The sequence below is a fragment of the Hippocampus guttulatus genome, chromosome 4 (assembly GCF_054856545.1).
Source record: "Hippocampus guttulatus isolate MCC_2025c chromosome 4, RoL_Hgut_1.0, whole genome shotgun sequence".
In the NCBI taxonomy this organism is placed as follows: domain Eukaryota; kingdom Metazoa; phylum Chordata; class Actinopteri; order Syngnathiformes; family Syngnathidae; genus Hippocampus; species Hippocampus guttulatus.
Window position 1 is genome coordinate 16,632,870 of NC_141264.1, and position 16,790 is coordinate 16,649,659.

A 16,790-nucleotide genomic window follows, 5' to 3' on the forward strand; every position below is an offset into this window, starting at 1 on the left:
GAGCAGACCTTCGCCTGAACTCAGTTTTCAGCTGAGGCCGACGGGGGTTCTGCCTGCTGGCCGAATCATTAGCTTGTTCACAGCACGTTCCCAAAGCGTTTTGGCTCGAGGATGCCAAATAAGGCAACCAATCCCTCCTATGTAAACACAATGGAAGTATTGCTTCTTTCTGGCACTTCCACACCTCGCACCCTCGTCGTTAAAAAACGACCTCTATTTGTCAACTCTCGTCATGGCCCTTGTTTTATTAGAAACACAATACCCCACTGAAACAGGACAACAGATAGTAGAAAACACGACAAGTTTAAAAGGAATTCAGAGTGCTGAAACAGTTGATTGGTAAGGAGTAGGACATACACAATATATGCATATTGGAAACCGGGGAAGTGAAAGAGGTGAGGTGCAATTTGGTATGCCGGTGCTTATCAAGTCTCTTTTTGATAAAGTTGGTCATCGCAAAGCATCATCAGCAGTTATTGCTTCTGTCACATGTATATAGTTCCCACGGGTTAACGCAGCCAGTCAAAATTACTCCATTACGACAGTATAAATTGAATACTGCTTAAGACCATCTAAACACTTCAAGTGTCCTCACTACTGACAATTAAAATAGCTTATCACAGTATATACGGTGCCATTGCTCACACAAATACACAACCATGACCAATTCGTTTAAGTTATAAAAATAAGTTACAATTTGCATACTTCATTTTTTACAAAAACACTGAAAATGTTTGTTCCACTAAACAGTTGTGAGAACATTGGGTATGAGGAGATAGTATACTTTTCAAATTCCTTTTTTTTTTCTTCAAAAAAAAATCTCCAGAGTTCCTGATGAAGGCAAGTTGTTCATATTGTTCCATGTGCCATTCCAGAGAACGACGGTGGCGCGTGTCCGATCCTAATTAACTTCTAAAACCAAGGAATAAAAATTCAGTCCAGAGACGTCTCCTTACAGGCTGAGTGAAATGAGAGAGAGAGCAAGAGATGTTTTTAGTGAGGAATGACCGATTACAATTAAAAACATGAGCAATGTTGGCCGATTGTTTGATGAACTACACATGCTCTGATGATCTTTATTTTATTTCACGCATTTAGTGCTGAACTATTTTAGTCAATATAAAATGAACAGGGTGTCCCATAAGTCTCCATACACAAATAATGCATTTCATACATACGGTTCAAACATGTATTTATTTATGTTTAAGATAACCCAGGGTATGGATTTGAATGAAGAGCAACAACTTGAAATCATCCATACAGAGCACATAATATAAAAAATGGTGTCTGTCAAGAGACGTTATTTTTCCTATGGGGCACCCTGTATTATTAGCTTCGTTTTCAGAAAGACTTTTACTCATGACCACGAATAGTCGAGTGAGTCAAGTAGTAGACCAACCCGGTAATACAGTATAGGCCGGCCGGCCCTGCGAATCTGTGTATTAATTGACACCCATTGAAATGAGTGCAGTAGTTTTTTTAAATTATTTTTTTTAAACCCCGAAAATTCTTCAAAAGACACTGATACATTTTGAACATGCTTTTTCTCCACCCACCCTCCATTAAATATTTTTTTAAAAACAGTAAAAGTACAGTACTGCAATACATGTATGTTCAGGTGATATATTTTGCTTAATTGATTTTAAAATACATTTTAAAATGATGTAGTTGTATCATTTGTGAAACATTTTATGTACATACCACCATGATGACTGTGAAGTGGATGAAACTTACCTCTGCTTTAGTCGCTTCTGTGGAAGCGCTCTGGAAAGATATGGAAAGAATTGTCTTGAAAGAGAAAGTACACAAAGTGAATGGGATCCTGTGATAATCAATTTCGACAAAGTGTTTGCATTGTCTCAAGTCATTTACTTACTTCATAACTAAACATTACCTAAGGTCAGAGTATGAAAACAAGTGTTTCATCTCATCTTGGCATTTGACAATGATGCAACATTTGGGCCTCTAATGCCACTGTAAAGATTTATGGTCAAAATAAAATTGAAGGCGCTGCAACTGTTCTTGATATTAACTTCCATGTAGGCACTGATCATCTCACTGACACATTTTCTTTCAGAGACAATCTCCTTTGTTTCTGGATTTAATGTGGTGAAACAACTTGGAAATAAACCCACTGAGGTGTGACAATTGAACTGGACACTGAACTGTGAAACCAGAGTCCACTAGGAGTGACTGACACCGATGCATATTCAGGTGCAGTTAGGATCTATCAGCCTTTGTGTTTGCATTGTATATATCCTTTAGTTCTTATTCATATTTTCAGTTCCTGTTTGAGAAATCACTTTTAGCTATGTGGTCGTTTCTATAAAGGCCAACCCGTTTCTTAAAGGGTCTTGCAGAACTGCAGACAAACATAATCATGTCATCATGAAGTCTTTGTAAGATGTCTCTACTATGTTTAAAAAACATTTGATTATATTACAATTACTGCATACGTAATTGGACAGGTTGTGGCAGCCTTCATAAAATTGAGCTACTGACAAAGGCTGACAAACTATAGGAGGGGCTGGCAGCAGGGAACTGGTGCCCCCTGGTGGCTCTGAAAGCTGAACCAAGTCAAACATTCTGTGTTACTTCAGTGGCAAAACACAGATTTTCACCTGTATATGTTGGGGTCCAGCAGCATGGCGGTTTCCTGCGGCAACTGGGATAAGTGCACCACTTTGGTCTTCAGCTGAGACCGCTCCGTTTCATTCACCCACACGTCAGGCAGACTGGAAGGAAACACATCCAGGGAACATGTAGTTAGTTAAGCGTGAAAGAAATGGACAAAGAGGCCCTTCAGTCACGGGAACGTTCACACCTTTCTCTGTATGAGGGTATGCGCCTTTGCCCAGACACACAAACAAATACAGGAGCTGATTTGGAAACAAGAAGCGACAAACATCATACCAATTTAAATCTGCATGTGACCCAAGTGCACATGAAACTATCAAGAGCACTTAGTAATAAGATGCGGCAGCAGAGCAAAAACTCTTTCACTATCTTTGAGACGAAGGTGAAGGGGGATGACAAGCTCACGCACATGCACAGGGTGGCTTGCAGTGCTCAGCTGCACCTTACTGTACCCACGTCAGCGTGGTCCCCTTGAAAGGAGGGAGTGTGTGCGCTTCGGCGTGGCAAGGGCGCTTGCAGAAGACGGAAACAAAGAGCTAAGCGAGTCGACTGTGCCCCCCCCCCTCCCACCCGCACCCTATCCCTCTCAGCCCACTCTCTTCTCCACCCCCAGCATTCCCCTCGTCACTATGTGCGTCATCACTGGAGCCCCCTGAGACACACGCACACACACACACGCGCCCGCACACACACACACACACACACACACACACACACACACACACACACACACACACACACACACACACACACACACACACACACACACACACACGCGCGCACCCTGCCAAATCACTTATTCACATGCTTTTATCAGTCTGTTTGGCGTGAAGGTAGTTCACATGCAGTGCATTTAGGCCAATGGAGGAAGAGTGTAGAAAAAAATAATAATAATCATCATAATAATGTAGGAAGTGTTTTACAAAAGGTCAGGGAAAGGACATAGGAAATGTATACCTGAAGTTAATTCATTTGCATTTCCTGTATTTGACTGTCAGCAATTATTTGTTTGCTATCTTCACAATCCTGCGGGTCAAACAAGTCACACGATACAAATTCGATGAATAATATTGAATGTTAACAACTAACCGTAAGAATTATTTAAGCTTAACCAGTGCTGCGGCTTCCCCTTGAAGCAGAGGGCTAACATGATAAACTTCAGCTGCTACTGTCGTGCTGAGTTAATTCATAAGGCAAGGTCAGCGAAAAAATAATACTGTCCTGTAAAATAGGCCAACGTTTGATCATAAAAACAAAATGCTGGTCTCTGGGCATGTGTCCACCGACATGATGAAAATAAAATGAATAAAAAATTTACAACGCGTACAGTGAGGTTGCGAGTATTTTAGATAATTTATTTGTGGATTTGCCTCAGAAAAGAACAACAGATCTGAAATTAATCAAGATGATTGAAGGTTAGACTTTGAACTCTTAAGTAAGGTTTTCAAAAGTATTTCCGTCTGTTCCAATACACATGATACATTTCTGTGACATGTAACTAAAATTAAACACATTTAGGAGTTGGATGAAACATAATTTGCAGCCAATGGCTGGCTAAAGTCAACAGACCATGGCTATTATCAAATTATTTTTTTCCATAGTGTTAAAACATATGTTCAGATATGTCTCTCACTAGGTCCAAATACTTTTGAGAATTAAATGTAGTGGGGTATTTTTTCCCTGAATCAAAATGAAGTCAAAGTCCATGTTTAAACTTTCATCATGCCTGGATCATTTTGTTTAAGGTTTTAAAGTGACTTTGAAAATAGAATTCCTGAACTTTTCGAAAAGCGCCATATTTCGATTTGAATTCCAGAGGCTCTTTTGTGGTAAAACTGTTCAAAATTAAACACATCGTGTTGTCATCGTCCAAAATGTGTGTGCAAAGAAGTCTCCGTGTACAACAGTACCAACACAGAGTAGGGCATTTCCAGTTACAAATGAAAAGAAGAAGCTCCCCGCCCCCCTCACCCTTGTTGACACATCATTAACGTTTGGCTTGGTCTCAAGTTAGCGTTCCACGGACAAAACAAACCTCCAAACGACAAACAGCTACTTGCTGGGTTTTAAATGCTCAGTAAACATCCAATTGTATTCCAAGTGTCACGCTCGCATGCGCTTGCTCAACTCCAGCGTCGCCCACAACATGTCATAGTGACTCTGCTGTGGCACAAGTCATCCAAATCATGCTGCACACATCTATGCGCACGCAAACTCACAGGGAGACTTCACTCATTTGGTCAACCAAACCAGATTTTTCAAAAATGTATCTGGTTTACTTTCCAGAGGAGAATGTTATTTGTCTTGATTATTGAAGAGGCAGAAATGTGTTTTGCAAGCGAGGCCTCTTTTGGGAGAGCTACCGGGGGGGATTGCCTGCTCGGGAGAAGCCCATACTTGCAATGTGGATTGATGGCTCCTGCCAAATCTCGATGGTCGCCGAGATGACAGGAGCAATAAGTTGAACACAAAGCAGCACCGTATATTAAATTGCTAGCATATTAAAAGGCTTTCTTTGGGACTCAGCAGAATGACTGCAGGATTCAAATGTCATTTTAAAAGACATCACTGTGCAAAGTAGAGAGGGGCGGGCCTAAATAGAGGCATTATTGAGGCACTTCAGCGGGTGCGCGTTTCACCGCAGCCAAATAAAAATACATTTATTTCACATGAAACAATCATGCATCAGTAATATCTGTTTGATATTGACTGCACTGTTGGTCACAAGCCACAGTCAATTGCTAAATGAGGTTGCAGACACCTCGATTTCCAATCATCAAACTTCGACTTCAAATGTTAAATCTGCTTGCCAGTATTACCAAGGCGACTCTTTTTGGGATACAATAAATTTGAAGTTGGGAGACATCTGTTTGTGATGTTCTCATGGTATAGCAAGCGTCCGAGGGCACGAGTTGCATTGGCAAAAAACATCAAAATGTTGTCAAATAAAATTCTGACAATCAAAAACGTATACTGTACATTTTTAAAGTGTTGGAACTGAAATAAAATGCTGCGCAAGTGTTTAATGGTGGCTTGTGCTATAGAATGATATTATCCAGAGTCAATATCTGCAGCCAAAGCAAACAATGTGCTGCTGAATGCAAAGAAATTGGATATTCTTCACTGGCATGCATGAAAATCTTGGCAAAACATCTCAAGGTCAGCCAGTCATTGACTGCTTAGAACTTCAGATCCAAGTCAGAAAGATAGCCTACTCATTAAAAAACTGAATAGAAGACCATTTGTAAAACTGTCTCGGATTCCTTTCAGATTGACCTTACAGTAAACTTTTTAAATTAGTGTTTACTGGAATCACATTTCCCCTCATATTCAGTAAATTGCAAGTGCTCAGAATGGAGTTAATGAGCGCCAGACAACCACAACGTGAAATGGCGAACACCAACATTAATAATGTGACTTCCACATGGAGAATATTTGCTGCAGCGTGAACAAAAGGCACATGCACTATGAAGTAATTTATTTGGGTGTCACTTCCATGTTAATAGTGCCATTCGTACTGCTCTTACTGACGAATGTTGAACCAATTCAATTGTACTTTTCCTGATGATTCCCCAAAGTTGAGACACCACTGACACGTTACCTCAAGCAAGTTGGGCTTCAGGAACCTTGTAGCTCACAGCTACTTTCGAAACCATGTCGTAAGCATTCTTTTCCATCTTGTATGTTACTTCCACTACTCCATTCGGGGTCAAATAATTTTCTTCCTAAAACATATATCGAGGTCTTGATTTCAGTTGAGATATTGTAAATGACCACAAGTCATCAATTTTTTCCCCTTTAAAATTTCTGCTTGCAAAAAAAAAGCCTCTCACCTTTCTAGTCTTTCTTCCATTCATCTCCCTTTCCAACTTTTCTGCTCAATTGTAACTTTTCCTTCAGCCGACGTCCCTTTTGCTCTATGATCATCTTCAGAGGCTGTGCAGTCAAAGCCTTTAATGAGACTGCAGTAGTGGGCGCTCCCCTCAAGCAACAACGTACATAGACATCAGAGTATTTCTGTGAAGCTCACTAACAATGAGACGAGCCCCATTCATAGGCGCAGTGCTGACCCTGAAAGGCCTTTTCAATTGCTCCTCTAGCTCGCACCAAGGTTCCCCTCCACTCAGCTGTGGTTGCAGTAATGGCCATGTTTTGGGAATACGGGAGAAAGTATCCGGCGTAAAGAAAGGAAAACAATGTATTGCATGCACAAAATAAATGTTTCAGAAAAAAAAGAACTGTACAGAATGCAATATAAAATATAAATTAGAGATATACGCATATATGCAACTGCATGTATGCTGCATAAGCTGGCTGTGCTATTTACACTGTATGGATGGGGGTGAGTCCAGGTTTTCACGTGGGTTTATTTAGCAGCCTGACAGCAGTCGGTAGGAATGAGTGGCAGTATCTCTCCTTCTTGCAGCGCAGATGTAACAGTGTCTGGCTGAAGGAGCTACCCAGTGCTGTCAGGGTGGGCTGGAGGGGGTGCGAGGGACTGTCCATCATAGCTTTTAGTTTAGCTCGCATCCTCCTGTTGCCCACCTCCTCCAGAGTGTCCAGGGAGCAGCCCAGGACAGAACTGGCCCTCCTGACCAGTCGCTGCAGTCTCTCTCTGTCCCGGGCTGAGATGCTGCCTGACCAGCAGACAATGCCATAATGGATGGCCGAAGCCACCACAGAGTCATAGAAGGTCTTAAGGCAGGGGTGGGCAATTCTTTTTTGCATAGGGCCACATGAGAACCAGAAAATATTATGGAGGGCCGGATCAAAAGGGTGAACTAGATTCGACATAATATTAATTCGATTTCTTTATTTAAAAAGCAGTATTTTGCATTTTTTGGCACGTTTTTTCAGACTTTAAGAGTACATTATTCCGTCGTATCGAATGGGATTTGCTTGACTTGGCGCTACTGCGGGCTTCCGTATCGTCTCCCCCTTTCTCCCAATGCTCTGCAACTTCAAGTAACTGTGCCATCTGGCGTTGAAATGGCTGTCATTACAAGTCCAAATGAAATGAATGCAGTCATTGACATCGAACCTTAATTGTGTACCAACCTTCGGCGGGCCGGATTAAAAAGACCAATGGGCCGGATTTGGCCCGCGTGCCGTAGTTTGCCCACCCCTGTCTTAAGGAGTGACCCCTGAACCTAAATGTGTATTCCGGTAATGATACTTTTGTTTTTCAGTGTTCCAACTATTGCAAAATAGAAGATGATGTACTCACATGTCCTCAGGTATCCAGTGTAGGAGAACGTTCACTTTTCCTGAGCCCTCCTTCCTTTTGGCCAGCACCTGCACGGCAACATTAAGAGACCAAAAAAAAACCCCATTAAAGTATGCCCAGTAAAATTATTTTTGTTCTTTGTACAATGAATTACGGTCATCGTGATCTGCACCGCCATTGAGAAATGCTTAGGAAAACAAACGGCATACGTAGAGAAGTTGAACCAACAGATTGCATCCAGTTTTTAAATTCAAAGCAAGCTGTGATCCAACAAGCACGATGGAACCAGTTTCCCTTGTGCGTAGAGAAGTGGCTTCAAAGACAAACCCTCCTCCCAGGAATTATGAGGCGTCATAATTCAAACATCTCACTGAGTGATGCAGTGGCTGATCATTAACTACAAGCAGCAATGTAGCAATGATCTTAATAATGCATGCCGGAATGAAGTTTTACTTCTATTTTCAATGGAACCCGTTCTCTGTTGCGCATCACCAGACCCTTAAGGGACAGACGAACATTTGAAGATATTCTCCTGACCGGAACAATGGACGAGCAATTATTGATTCATTGTCATATTTTTAGGTCAAATATACATGGCAACCATATATGAAATGCCTTGTTTCTATCAAAGAAATTGTGCTGACAGCAGAAAAGAGACAGTGGATTTAGCGAATATGAGACCATTGTTACATCTGTTGTGACATATGTTGCTTCCATCCATCCATTTTCTAAATGCGCTTATCTTCACAAGGATCGTGGGCGTGCTGGTGCCTACCCAGAAGTCTTTGAGCAGTAGGCGGGGGACACCCTGAATTGGTTGCCAGCCAAATGTAGGGCACACCAAGACGAACAACCATCCGCGCTCACACTCACACCTAGGGACAATTTAGAGTGTTCCATTAACCTGCCTTGCATGTTTTTGGAATGTGGGAGGAAACCAGAGTACCTGGATAAAAGCCACGCAGGCACGGCGAGAACATGCAAATTCCACACAGGAAGGCCGTAGCCGGAATCGAACCCTGCACCTCTGCGCTGTGAGGCGAACGTGCTCACCAGTCGATCACAGTGCCGCAATATATTTTGGTTCACATTTTTCACTTTTCTTTTTTTACATGTTAAACTAAATTGGACATTGGCCTTTACTTACTGCATAACATTCCGTCTGTCCTGCTGTGTCAGTTTACAGTAAAACTCGCCTGGAATTCACATAAATATTGTCGATAGGGAAAAGAGAGAGCTGGAAAAATAACCAGCAGCGTCAAAAATAGCCACAGATATAACCTCTTGCATCAATCGGCTCTTTTAAATTAGGAATGTCTATTTTTAGGATTGCGAATGAGCTCACATTGAAAAAAAAAATTCTCTTACGCACATAAGTATCTGAAATTATTTTTGTGACCCCTGAGACTGACTGTGACAGGGATGGAAACTAGTTTGAGGAGAGGATGGAGGACACGACACCAAGTAAGAAAGACCAAGACCTCCTTCTTCAAGATTTTCTCACATCTTGCCAGCTTTCGCCCCAGAATATATTGTGTTTAGTTTGGTAATCGGTTTTGACAGGGTACTTTTCATACATACAGTTGCGGTGTTGAGGTGTGCATTACACACAAATATTGAGCTGGGGAAAGAATTGACGCACAAGTAGGAATTTAATTTGGGTTTGTGAACTCACCGCAGGTGGAATAAGGTGGCAGCGTGAAAAAGAAAAACAGACCGAGTAGCCTGCACTTTGGAAACATTATTGTCTGTAACAGTTAGTTTTGTGATGATGACTGCACAAATATTTCAATCCAAACAAAATGAAGGACAACCCGTGTTCTAGAACAGATCGTATCGCGATTGTGATTTTATTTTACAAAAAGGATCAAAGCAAATTATTTCACTGAAGATGAATCCCCCTTTGACCTTCCTATTCTTTTCCTCGTTAAATTTGCCATGAAGCATTTTGTTCTTCAGCTATCACAAAAAAACTTTTCTCTGGCTCCTTGAAAAAAAATGAAATCCTCACAAGCGATGAGACATTTCCGAGGTCAAACAAAGGGCCTGCTAAATTGAATGTAACAGCTACTTTAATGTCAGAAAAAACAGAAGTTGGTTCATGATCACAGACCAAAGGTTTAACGGAATGATATGTAAAGTATGTCAAGGCTGAAGATGAATACGCTGTTGGAGCCGCATCAAGTGAATTGTGAGGTGCCTGCTTTAATGACGCCACATCTGTCAAATGAAGCACTAAGAGAGAGAGAGGAGGTGTAGAAAAGGGGAGCATGAGCGGTGAGAAGTGAACATCAGAGCAGCTCCAAAACAGGCAGTGAAAAAGGGAGAACCAAAGGCAGGGGAGGGCAGGCCGGTTCTAACTGGGTGCCTGTCTCATGTCAGCGGGTCAAGCACTGGATGACGCAGATGGGCGCAAAAACAAAAATATCCGATCATAAACTTGGCTGACTTGCTCTGGCGTGTCAGCAGGCTCACTGGCCAAACTACACAGGACCCCCCGTGGCTCTGCTTTGTCCCTGGCCTGGAAGAGTCCGCTGGGGGCTGTGGTCTGATGCAGCGCCACAGTCATTCTAGCCCACAAATCTCCAGGGCTGGAGGGAAGGAGAACACACACTCAACCCGCACGATCTCCTTGCGATTCCATGACCCGGACATTCACCAAAATCCCTTTCTTTCCTCACCCTCTTCTCATAAAGCTTCCATCACTCTCCCACCGGACAGGTTTCCTCCTTACAACCTTGTCACCAAAAATCCTCTGACTTCTCTTGAAGCTCTTCTCAATTCCCATCTGCAGATTTCCTTTGCATTTTTCATTCCTCAGCTTGCAGTCAGTACTCAAAGTAAAGCAAGAAAAGAGAACACCACAGAGGACGACTAAAAAGCAACCATCAGAAGGAGTCAGCCTGCTAAATGACCACAGTAAATCTGTGCAACATTGCGGATACGTCCTGAAAAACGGAACTATATCAACCCTTGTTATGCACATTCATTGTTTGAGCTTCTTGGTCCCCAGCATATCTGACCTATTTAGATGCAAGTTGAGTATCATTTTATTTAGTTCAATTAGCGCATATGATCGTGTGTTTTTTTTCTCCACCTAATGTTCTTCATGCTAATAATCACATGCAGGCATATTGCAGGAAAAAAAAAAGGCTGCTTCATGCATGCAAATTGGCATATTTGCCACACGTGAGCAAGAAATGAACGAGGACAAGAAACAGAATCTTCTCTGATCACAGCAGTTTTTCGACTTCATAATTTGATCTGCATAAGATGCATTAGTCGAGTGTGAGATCAAAAGCACCTCAGGCGGTTGTTGCAATTCTCCCCTCTGAGGGTATACATGCTTTTTACATCGTATGAACACACTAATTATTTCTACAAGGTTAGCCACGAGTGGCACGCTATTGTCTCACAGCACAATTAAAATGCATTGTACAGTGATACATGTTCACTTACACTAACAGTATTCATTTGTGGCTACTTTCAAACCTGCCCTGAATTAGTTATTGCCGTAAAAGGAAAAAGAAATAATATACTGTATGTGGGCCTCTATATTTTGGAGAGTCTTTCTTGTGACAGTAATTACTGGCATCTAATTCAAAGTGTGTTTCGCCTACTCAGCCAATAAAGATTATTCTGACTAGATGTTGATGAAATGTGGTGCATGAATGGCACTGCACACTCCAAAACGTTGCATTTCATAGTCTGCAGGCAGCAAAGGATTGGGTGCTCTCTAGTGGAACTGCACGGTAAAAGCTACCCGTCAAAAGTCATGATTAAAAAGTTACAATTGTACGAAATGGTGTCTTTTTGGAAAAGCTTTTGAGTGGGTTGATGATGTGGTTTCTATATGAGCCTTTGAACAGCTGATTAATATTACATCACAGTCAGGTTTAGAATGACGAGCACCGTATATACAAACACAATTCCATTGTCGTTCCTGTGAAGTCTGATTCAAAGAAAAACACCATCAAGCCTTGAGGCAAAAGAGGTTCAGCTCAAGTGCGCAGAGGGAAAAAAAAATTAATAAACAGAATGGTCTACAAAAGTGAAACTACCTCGCCCCCTGCTGACCAAAAATAAAACACAAATATAAGACTCAAGCACAGCAACATTCACAACAAAAACTCATTCGACAGGCCAGCCTGATTTCTTGAACGCAGAAAAATAAACTTGTCTATAAAACATATCTACTGAATGAGTTATCTAGTTGTCTACTTTGGTATATCTTTTTTTATTATAATCAGAAAACATTTATTGTACTTGAGCCATTGACAAAATGAATAATTGACCGCCTTCAATGAGTGAGATTCATAAACAGGGAGTCTTCAGTTTTACGACGGTTTCAGCATCCTCAGTTTTGAGACAGCTCGCAATGAACTTGTTTGTGCAGCAGTGTAGGAATACGTACATTATGCCGTTTGCATACGTGGGAAAAGCGTGCTGCTCAAACACACTTGAATTCTTCTTGAAATGGACGCTCAAGGATTTCTAAATAATAGTGGTCAAGGAGACACACTCACCTTGCTGCTGAAGACCACACTGTGGCCATTGCCCACGCTTTCAATATGAGTGGAGAGGTTGAGACAGATGGCTCGGTGGCGGATGGCATCCATGGTTTGAGCGTCAAAGAAGTCATGGGGCCTCGCTGTTAGAGTGGAGGGACAGTGGAGGCAAACAAACAAAAACGGATTAACATACAAAGTCAGATGGTCTCCCCCGACCTGCCCCCACGCCCCAAAACGAAAAGGAGCTCAGTGATTCAAAGCAACATTATTTCAACCTATAACGCATGGCGGTAGACAAGCACTACGCATGCAACACGGAATAAGAGATTACCCTATGATGATAGCAGCATTATAAACGCAGAAGGCTACAAAAACATTCTGTCAGCCATTTTTTGGAAAAACGCAACAAACTAGGAGTTATTTCATCATGGAGAAAGATAATTACAACAAACTACCAAAACAATGAGGAGTTTATTGGGCAAGAAATGGAAGATCTTCGACTGATCAAATTAATTTACAGATTTGAACTCTGATAGAGCCTCCATTTTACCTTCGGAAGATGAGACTGAAGAGAGGAACCCCCGCTCAAAAACAACAGAAAGAGGTTGTGGTGAAAGTTTGTATGAGCCTCACAAAAGAACAATGCAAACGTTTGAGGATTTCAACGGCCTTGTTGCAGTTATTGAAGGCAAAGGATTTGCAACGAATATTTCATCTTATTTAATTTCATCGATTTGAAGTTTATCTGTTCCGGTATTTTTTCCTCACCTAAAAATTACACATTATGCACGTATACATATTCTTCCAAGCCTATCGGATCCAAATATAAATGCCTGGAAATGGAATTGTTAATCTCCTCTCTGAGATTCAATTTTATTTTCCATGCAGAGCAGGGAAAAAAGGAATTGGCTTCACATTTGGAGCGAAATGTACCATCGATCAAAAATGTGTGCCCCATTGTCCAAGGGTAAGATTAAGATATCCTTTATTTGTCCCACACTGGGGAATTTTACAGTCTACAGCAGCAAGATTGTGGGTAGAAAGAAGAAAAAAAAACACCATTCAATTACGTGCAATATGAATACAAATATGGATAAGGTCGCAGTGCTATTTACAATTGTTTTTCACATATTTAATTTTTTTTTTCAGCAGTATATAGGTGAGATATAATCAGGAGAAAATGGCACAGACAGATAGATGTGTTTGTGAGTATGCTGTGTAATGTTCGTGTGCCTTTTAGTTTACGTACGTAGGGAGCACCTGCGTTTGTTCTTGATCTTCTTCCTCTTATTGAGGCCAGCCTTGGAAGGTGACTCCTCCTTGAGCTTAGCTTGGCTGGACATTTTGGAAGAACTTTGCTGACTGAAGTGGGTGGGAACGTGGCGAGCCAGTCCCCCCTGAGAGGCAAAACTTGCGGTGCAGCCACCAACGACACACTGAAGCAGAGCATGGGACAAGTGACATAAGACACACATTGAACGCATGCTGGATATCCCTCTCTCTCTTTGTTTGTTTGTTTGATTGTGTGTTGAAGCCAATAGTTTATTCTATTTGGATGATGCTGACAGTTTTTACCTTGAAGGGCTTATCACCACTGTGGGTCAGCATGTGTCTCTGGAGCCAACTCTGACTGGTGGATGGGGTGTTGTACACCTTGCAACCCTTCCACAGACACACAAACACCTGAAGCCGCAAGATGCAGAAAGGGAGTGTAAAGAAATGACACAAAACAAATGCAAGCAAAATCTCTGCCTTGTAGCTGTGCAAAGATCATTTTTTTCATGAGCTAACAACAGCCAGCGACGCTGACTCGCCGACACACACATCACTCACAAGGCCAGCCACCAGCCTTTTACAGATGCACTCACTCAATAAGACAGATACTGTGGATGGTGACCTCAAGTGCACAAAAATAATACCTTTGCTGAATATGCACATATTATATATGTGCTATTATTTATTAATGCAAAACAATTGTTTTTAATTGATTACTCAATAAAACGATGTGAATATCAGTAGAATATACAATTTCAAAAACATTTTGCCCTCTTTGTGATGTCCGCACAGAAGCATACCCATATTGGGTTAAAGCGTACCTGTATTGGGCCCATTTTCACATAAGCAGACCCGCATTTAGAATACAAATAGTATATCAGCAGATTTGTCTCATAATTTAGGTTGCTCAAATGCAAAATTACAAAGTATTCAGAATGCGGTGTTTTGACCAGTGGGGGCATATGGACCATATTGTAAAGGAAATGTTTGACTTGACTTCTCCTTTAACTGTCTAATGACAGCTGACTCAATCACTTTGAAATATCCACCATTTGGAGATTGACCAGTTGGAATCCGCAAAAGAAAGAGCTCAATAAAGAATGTGTCAGCGTTCAAATGTACTGACCCCTCCTCTTTGTCCATCCACATGGACGCCCCGAATATGCTCAGCAAGATCGGGGCTGGAGTTGAAGTACTGCAGGCAAAGATCCCAGCAACAGGAGTAGGCCACAGTCTTAACAGCAGAGGAGCTGGCACTGCTTTGTCCATTCATCATAGCTGGGGTGGAACGCCCACTTGACACAGTGCTCTCCATCTCCATCAAGGTGCTGCTTATACTAAGGAGAGAGCAGGAGGGGATGGGTCAAAGGTCATATGAAAAACATTTTATTTACTTGCTTTTGGTATTCTACAAAGTAGTTTGGGGTATATTTCCAGCAGGGATGTGTAACCTAAATGATGGATGGGTCATAAGCTTTCATCAATACTATTTTGGGGAGGGGGCCTCACCATTAGACAATACATATGCCGCATTTGGAATACAAAAAGTATCTATCAGCACGTGTCCCGTAATTTTGTTGATTTAATTTCTTTACATGGGGAAGTCAAGTAAAAAAAAAACATTTACACGTGCTATGCGCCCCCACTAGTCTGATGATTATCGCATTTATGCAAAATGAATTAGGCATGACAGATTTTTTTTAATCGGATCAAATAAACCTCCAATAAGCGTTTTTCAAGGAAAAACGGGGATTGCCACTACATCCACCCCTTTTTTTAATATCCGCGAACAGGTGAATCCAAGACTGAAAAAAAACGCGAGTACGCGGGGTCCACTTCATTCCGTATGTTGCCCCCTTGCCCGAGTGGAATTTGGGCGTCCCCGGGGACAAGTGACAGCGGCTAGGTAAACTTTCTCACCTGTCTTCGGAGTCCATGCGGCTCAGCGGTTCACCGTCGGAGGAGGACATCTCCACGCTCGGCCGCCTCTTGTCCCCCAGCGCCGCGTGTCCGCCGCTCAGTTTGTCGCCGTCTACGCAAGTCGGTTTTTTGTCGCACTCCTCCATACCCGAACACCGGCTCTCCTCGCCAGGCTCTTCTATCTCCTTATCGTTCTCCGTGGCACAGCCGACGTGCTCGCCGTTGTCATCTGCAAAGTTCCGTTGCGGCTCCGGCGGCAGCTCCTCGGAAGGCAGCTCCGTATCTCGGGGACTGGGTGTCGCCTCCAGGTTGACCGCTTCTGGGACGTCAAGCGGCGGCGCCTCGCTCGGGGCCTGCTCCACCGCCTCGCCGGCCTCCGCCTTCAGCTCAACCCATTTCGGCTCCCCGGAGCCGGGTGGTTCCACTGTTTCCGCTGCGGTGTTGCCGTCGTCTTCAGTATGAGTTTCGTCCAAGACAGGGGCGCAATTATCGACAGTCAACGGAGGAGTTACCTCGAAGGTGGGAGCCGCCATGTCTGTGGCAGCCATAACGCACGAAGCACTCTCCCACCGTGTCAAAATTGGACCGTCGGTAGAAGGGGTGGGGCTTAACGCAAGCCGCCATGTGATTGGACAGCGCAGCCACATATTAGTGTGGCATTTAAACGCTCCATGTGTTACTGTCATTTTTCAAAAATACCAAAGTGGATTTACTGTATTGCTCTTGAGCGGTGCACAAGCACTCATCTACATTTACAACCCAAATTGTAATGTTTGTTCCATGAATCTAATGTTTTTCAGCCTATGTGCTGCAATGACAAAAACATTTGATGCATTTGCAAGGGGACCGTTTCTCTTCACTAGATTTCAAATTCTCCTCTGAAGGCCAACCAGCTGACCCACAATCATTTCATTATTTTTCCGTCCTCTGGTTGGTCAGCAAGCCAGGGTCAACCAGCAAAACACATCTGTAGTGAGCCCGCACACAATATATGTAAAATTAGCAACTCTAATGAGTATTATGTTCTAAAGTGGTATATTAGATAAATATTGATTGATTGTGTACATGGCACAGTTATGTGCTGTTATGTTGTATATTATTCATTCATTCATCTTCCGAACCGCTTGATCCTCACTAGGGTTGCGGGGGGTGCTGGAGCCTATCCCAGCTGTCTCCGGGCAGTAGGCGGGGGACACCCTGAATCGGTTGCCAGCCAATCG

The 16,790-nt window shown here is 42.5% G+C and overlaps 1 protein-coding gene across 2 annotated transcripts; it reads right to left on the minus strand.

The window, feature by feature from the left end:
• Nucleotides 1-225: 225 nt before the first annotated feature.
• Nucleotides 226-16,135, minus strand: LOC147206131 (zinc finger protein aebp2-like). 2 transcript variants are annotated; one of them, XM_086109935.1, is made up of 9 exons: nt 15,571-16,135; nt 14,777-14,987; nt 13,951-14,058; nt 13,625-13,811; nt 12,391-12,515; nt 7,865-7,932; nt 2,622-2,735; nt 1,735-1,764; nt 226-959 (listed from the first exon to the last, which is right to left on the minus strand). In XM_086109935.1, exons 1-9 carry the CDS (start codon nt 16,116-16,118, stop codon nt 953-955), a joined length of 1,398 nt encoding a protein of 465 aa, XP_085966061.1. In that variant the 5' UTR covers nt 16,119-16,135; the 3' UTR covers nt 226-952. The 2 variants fall into 2 exon arrangements, with proteins under 2 accessions (XP_085966061.1, XP_085966060.1); XM_086109934.1 differs by having other exon boundaries at nt 1,735-1,788.
• Nucleotides 16,136-16,790: the final 655 nt, after the last annotated feature.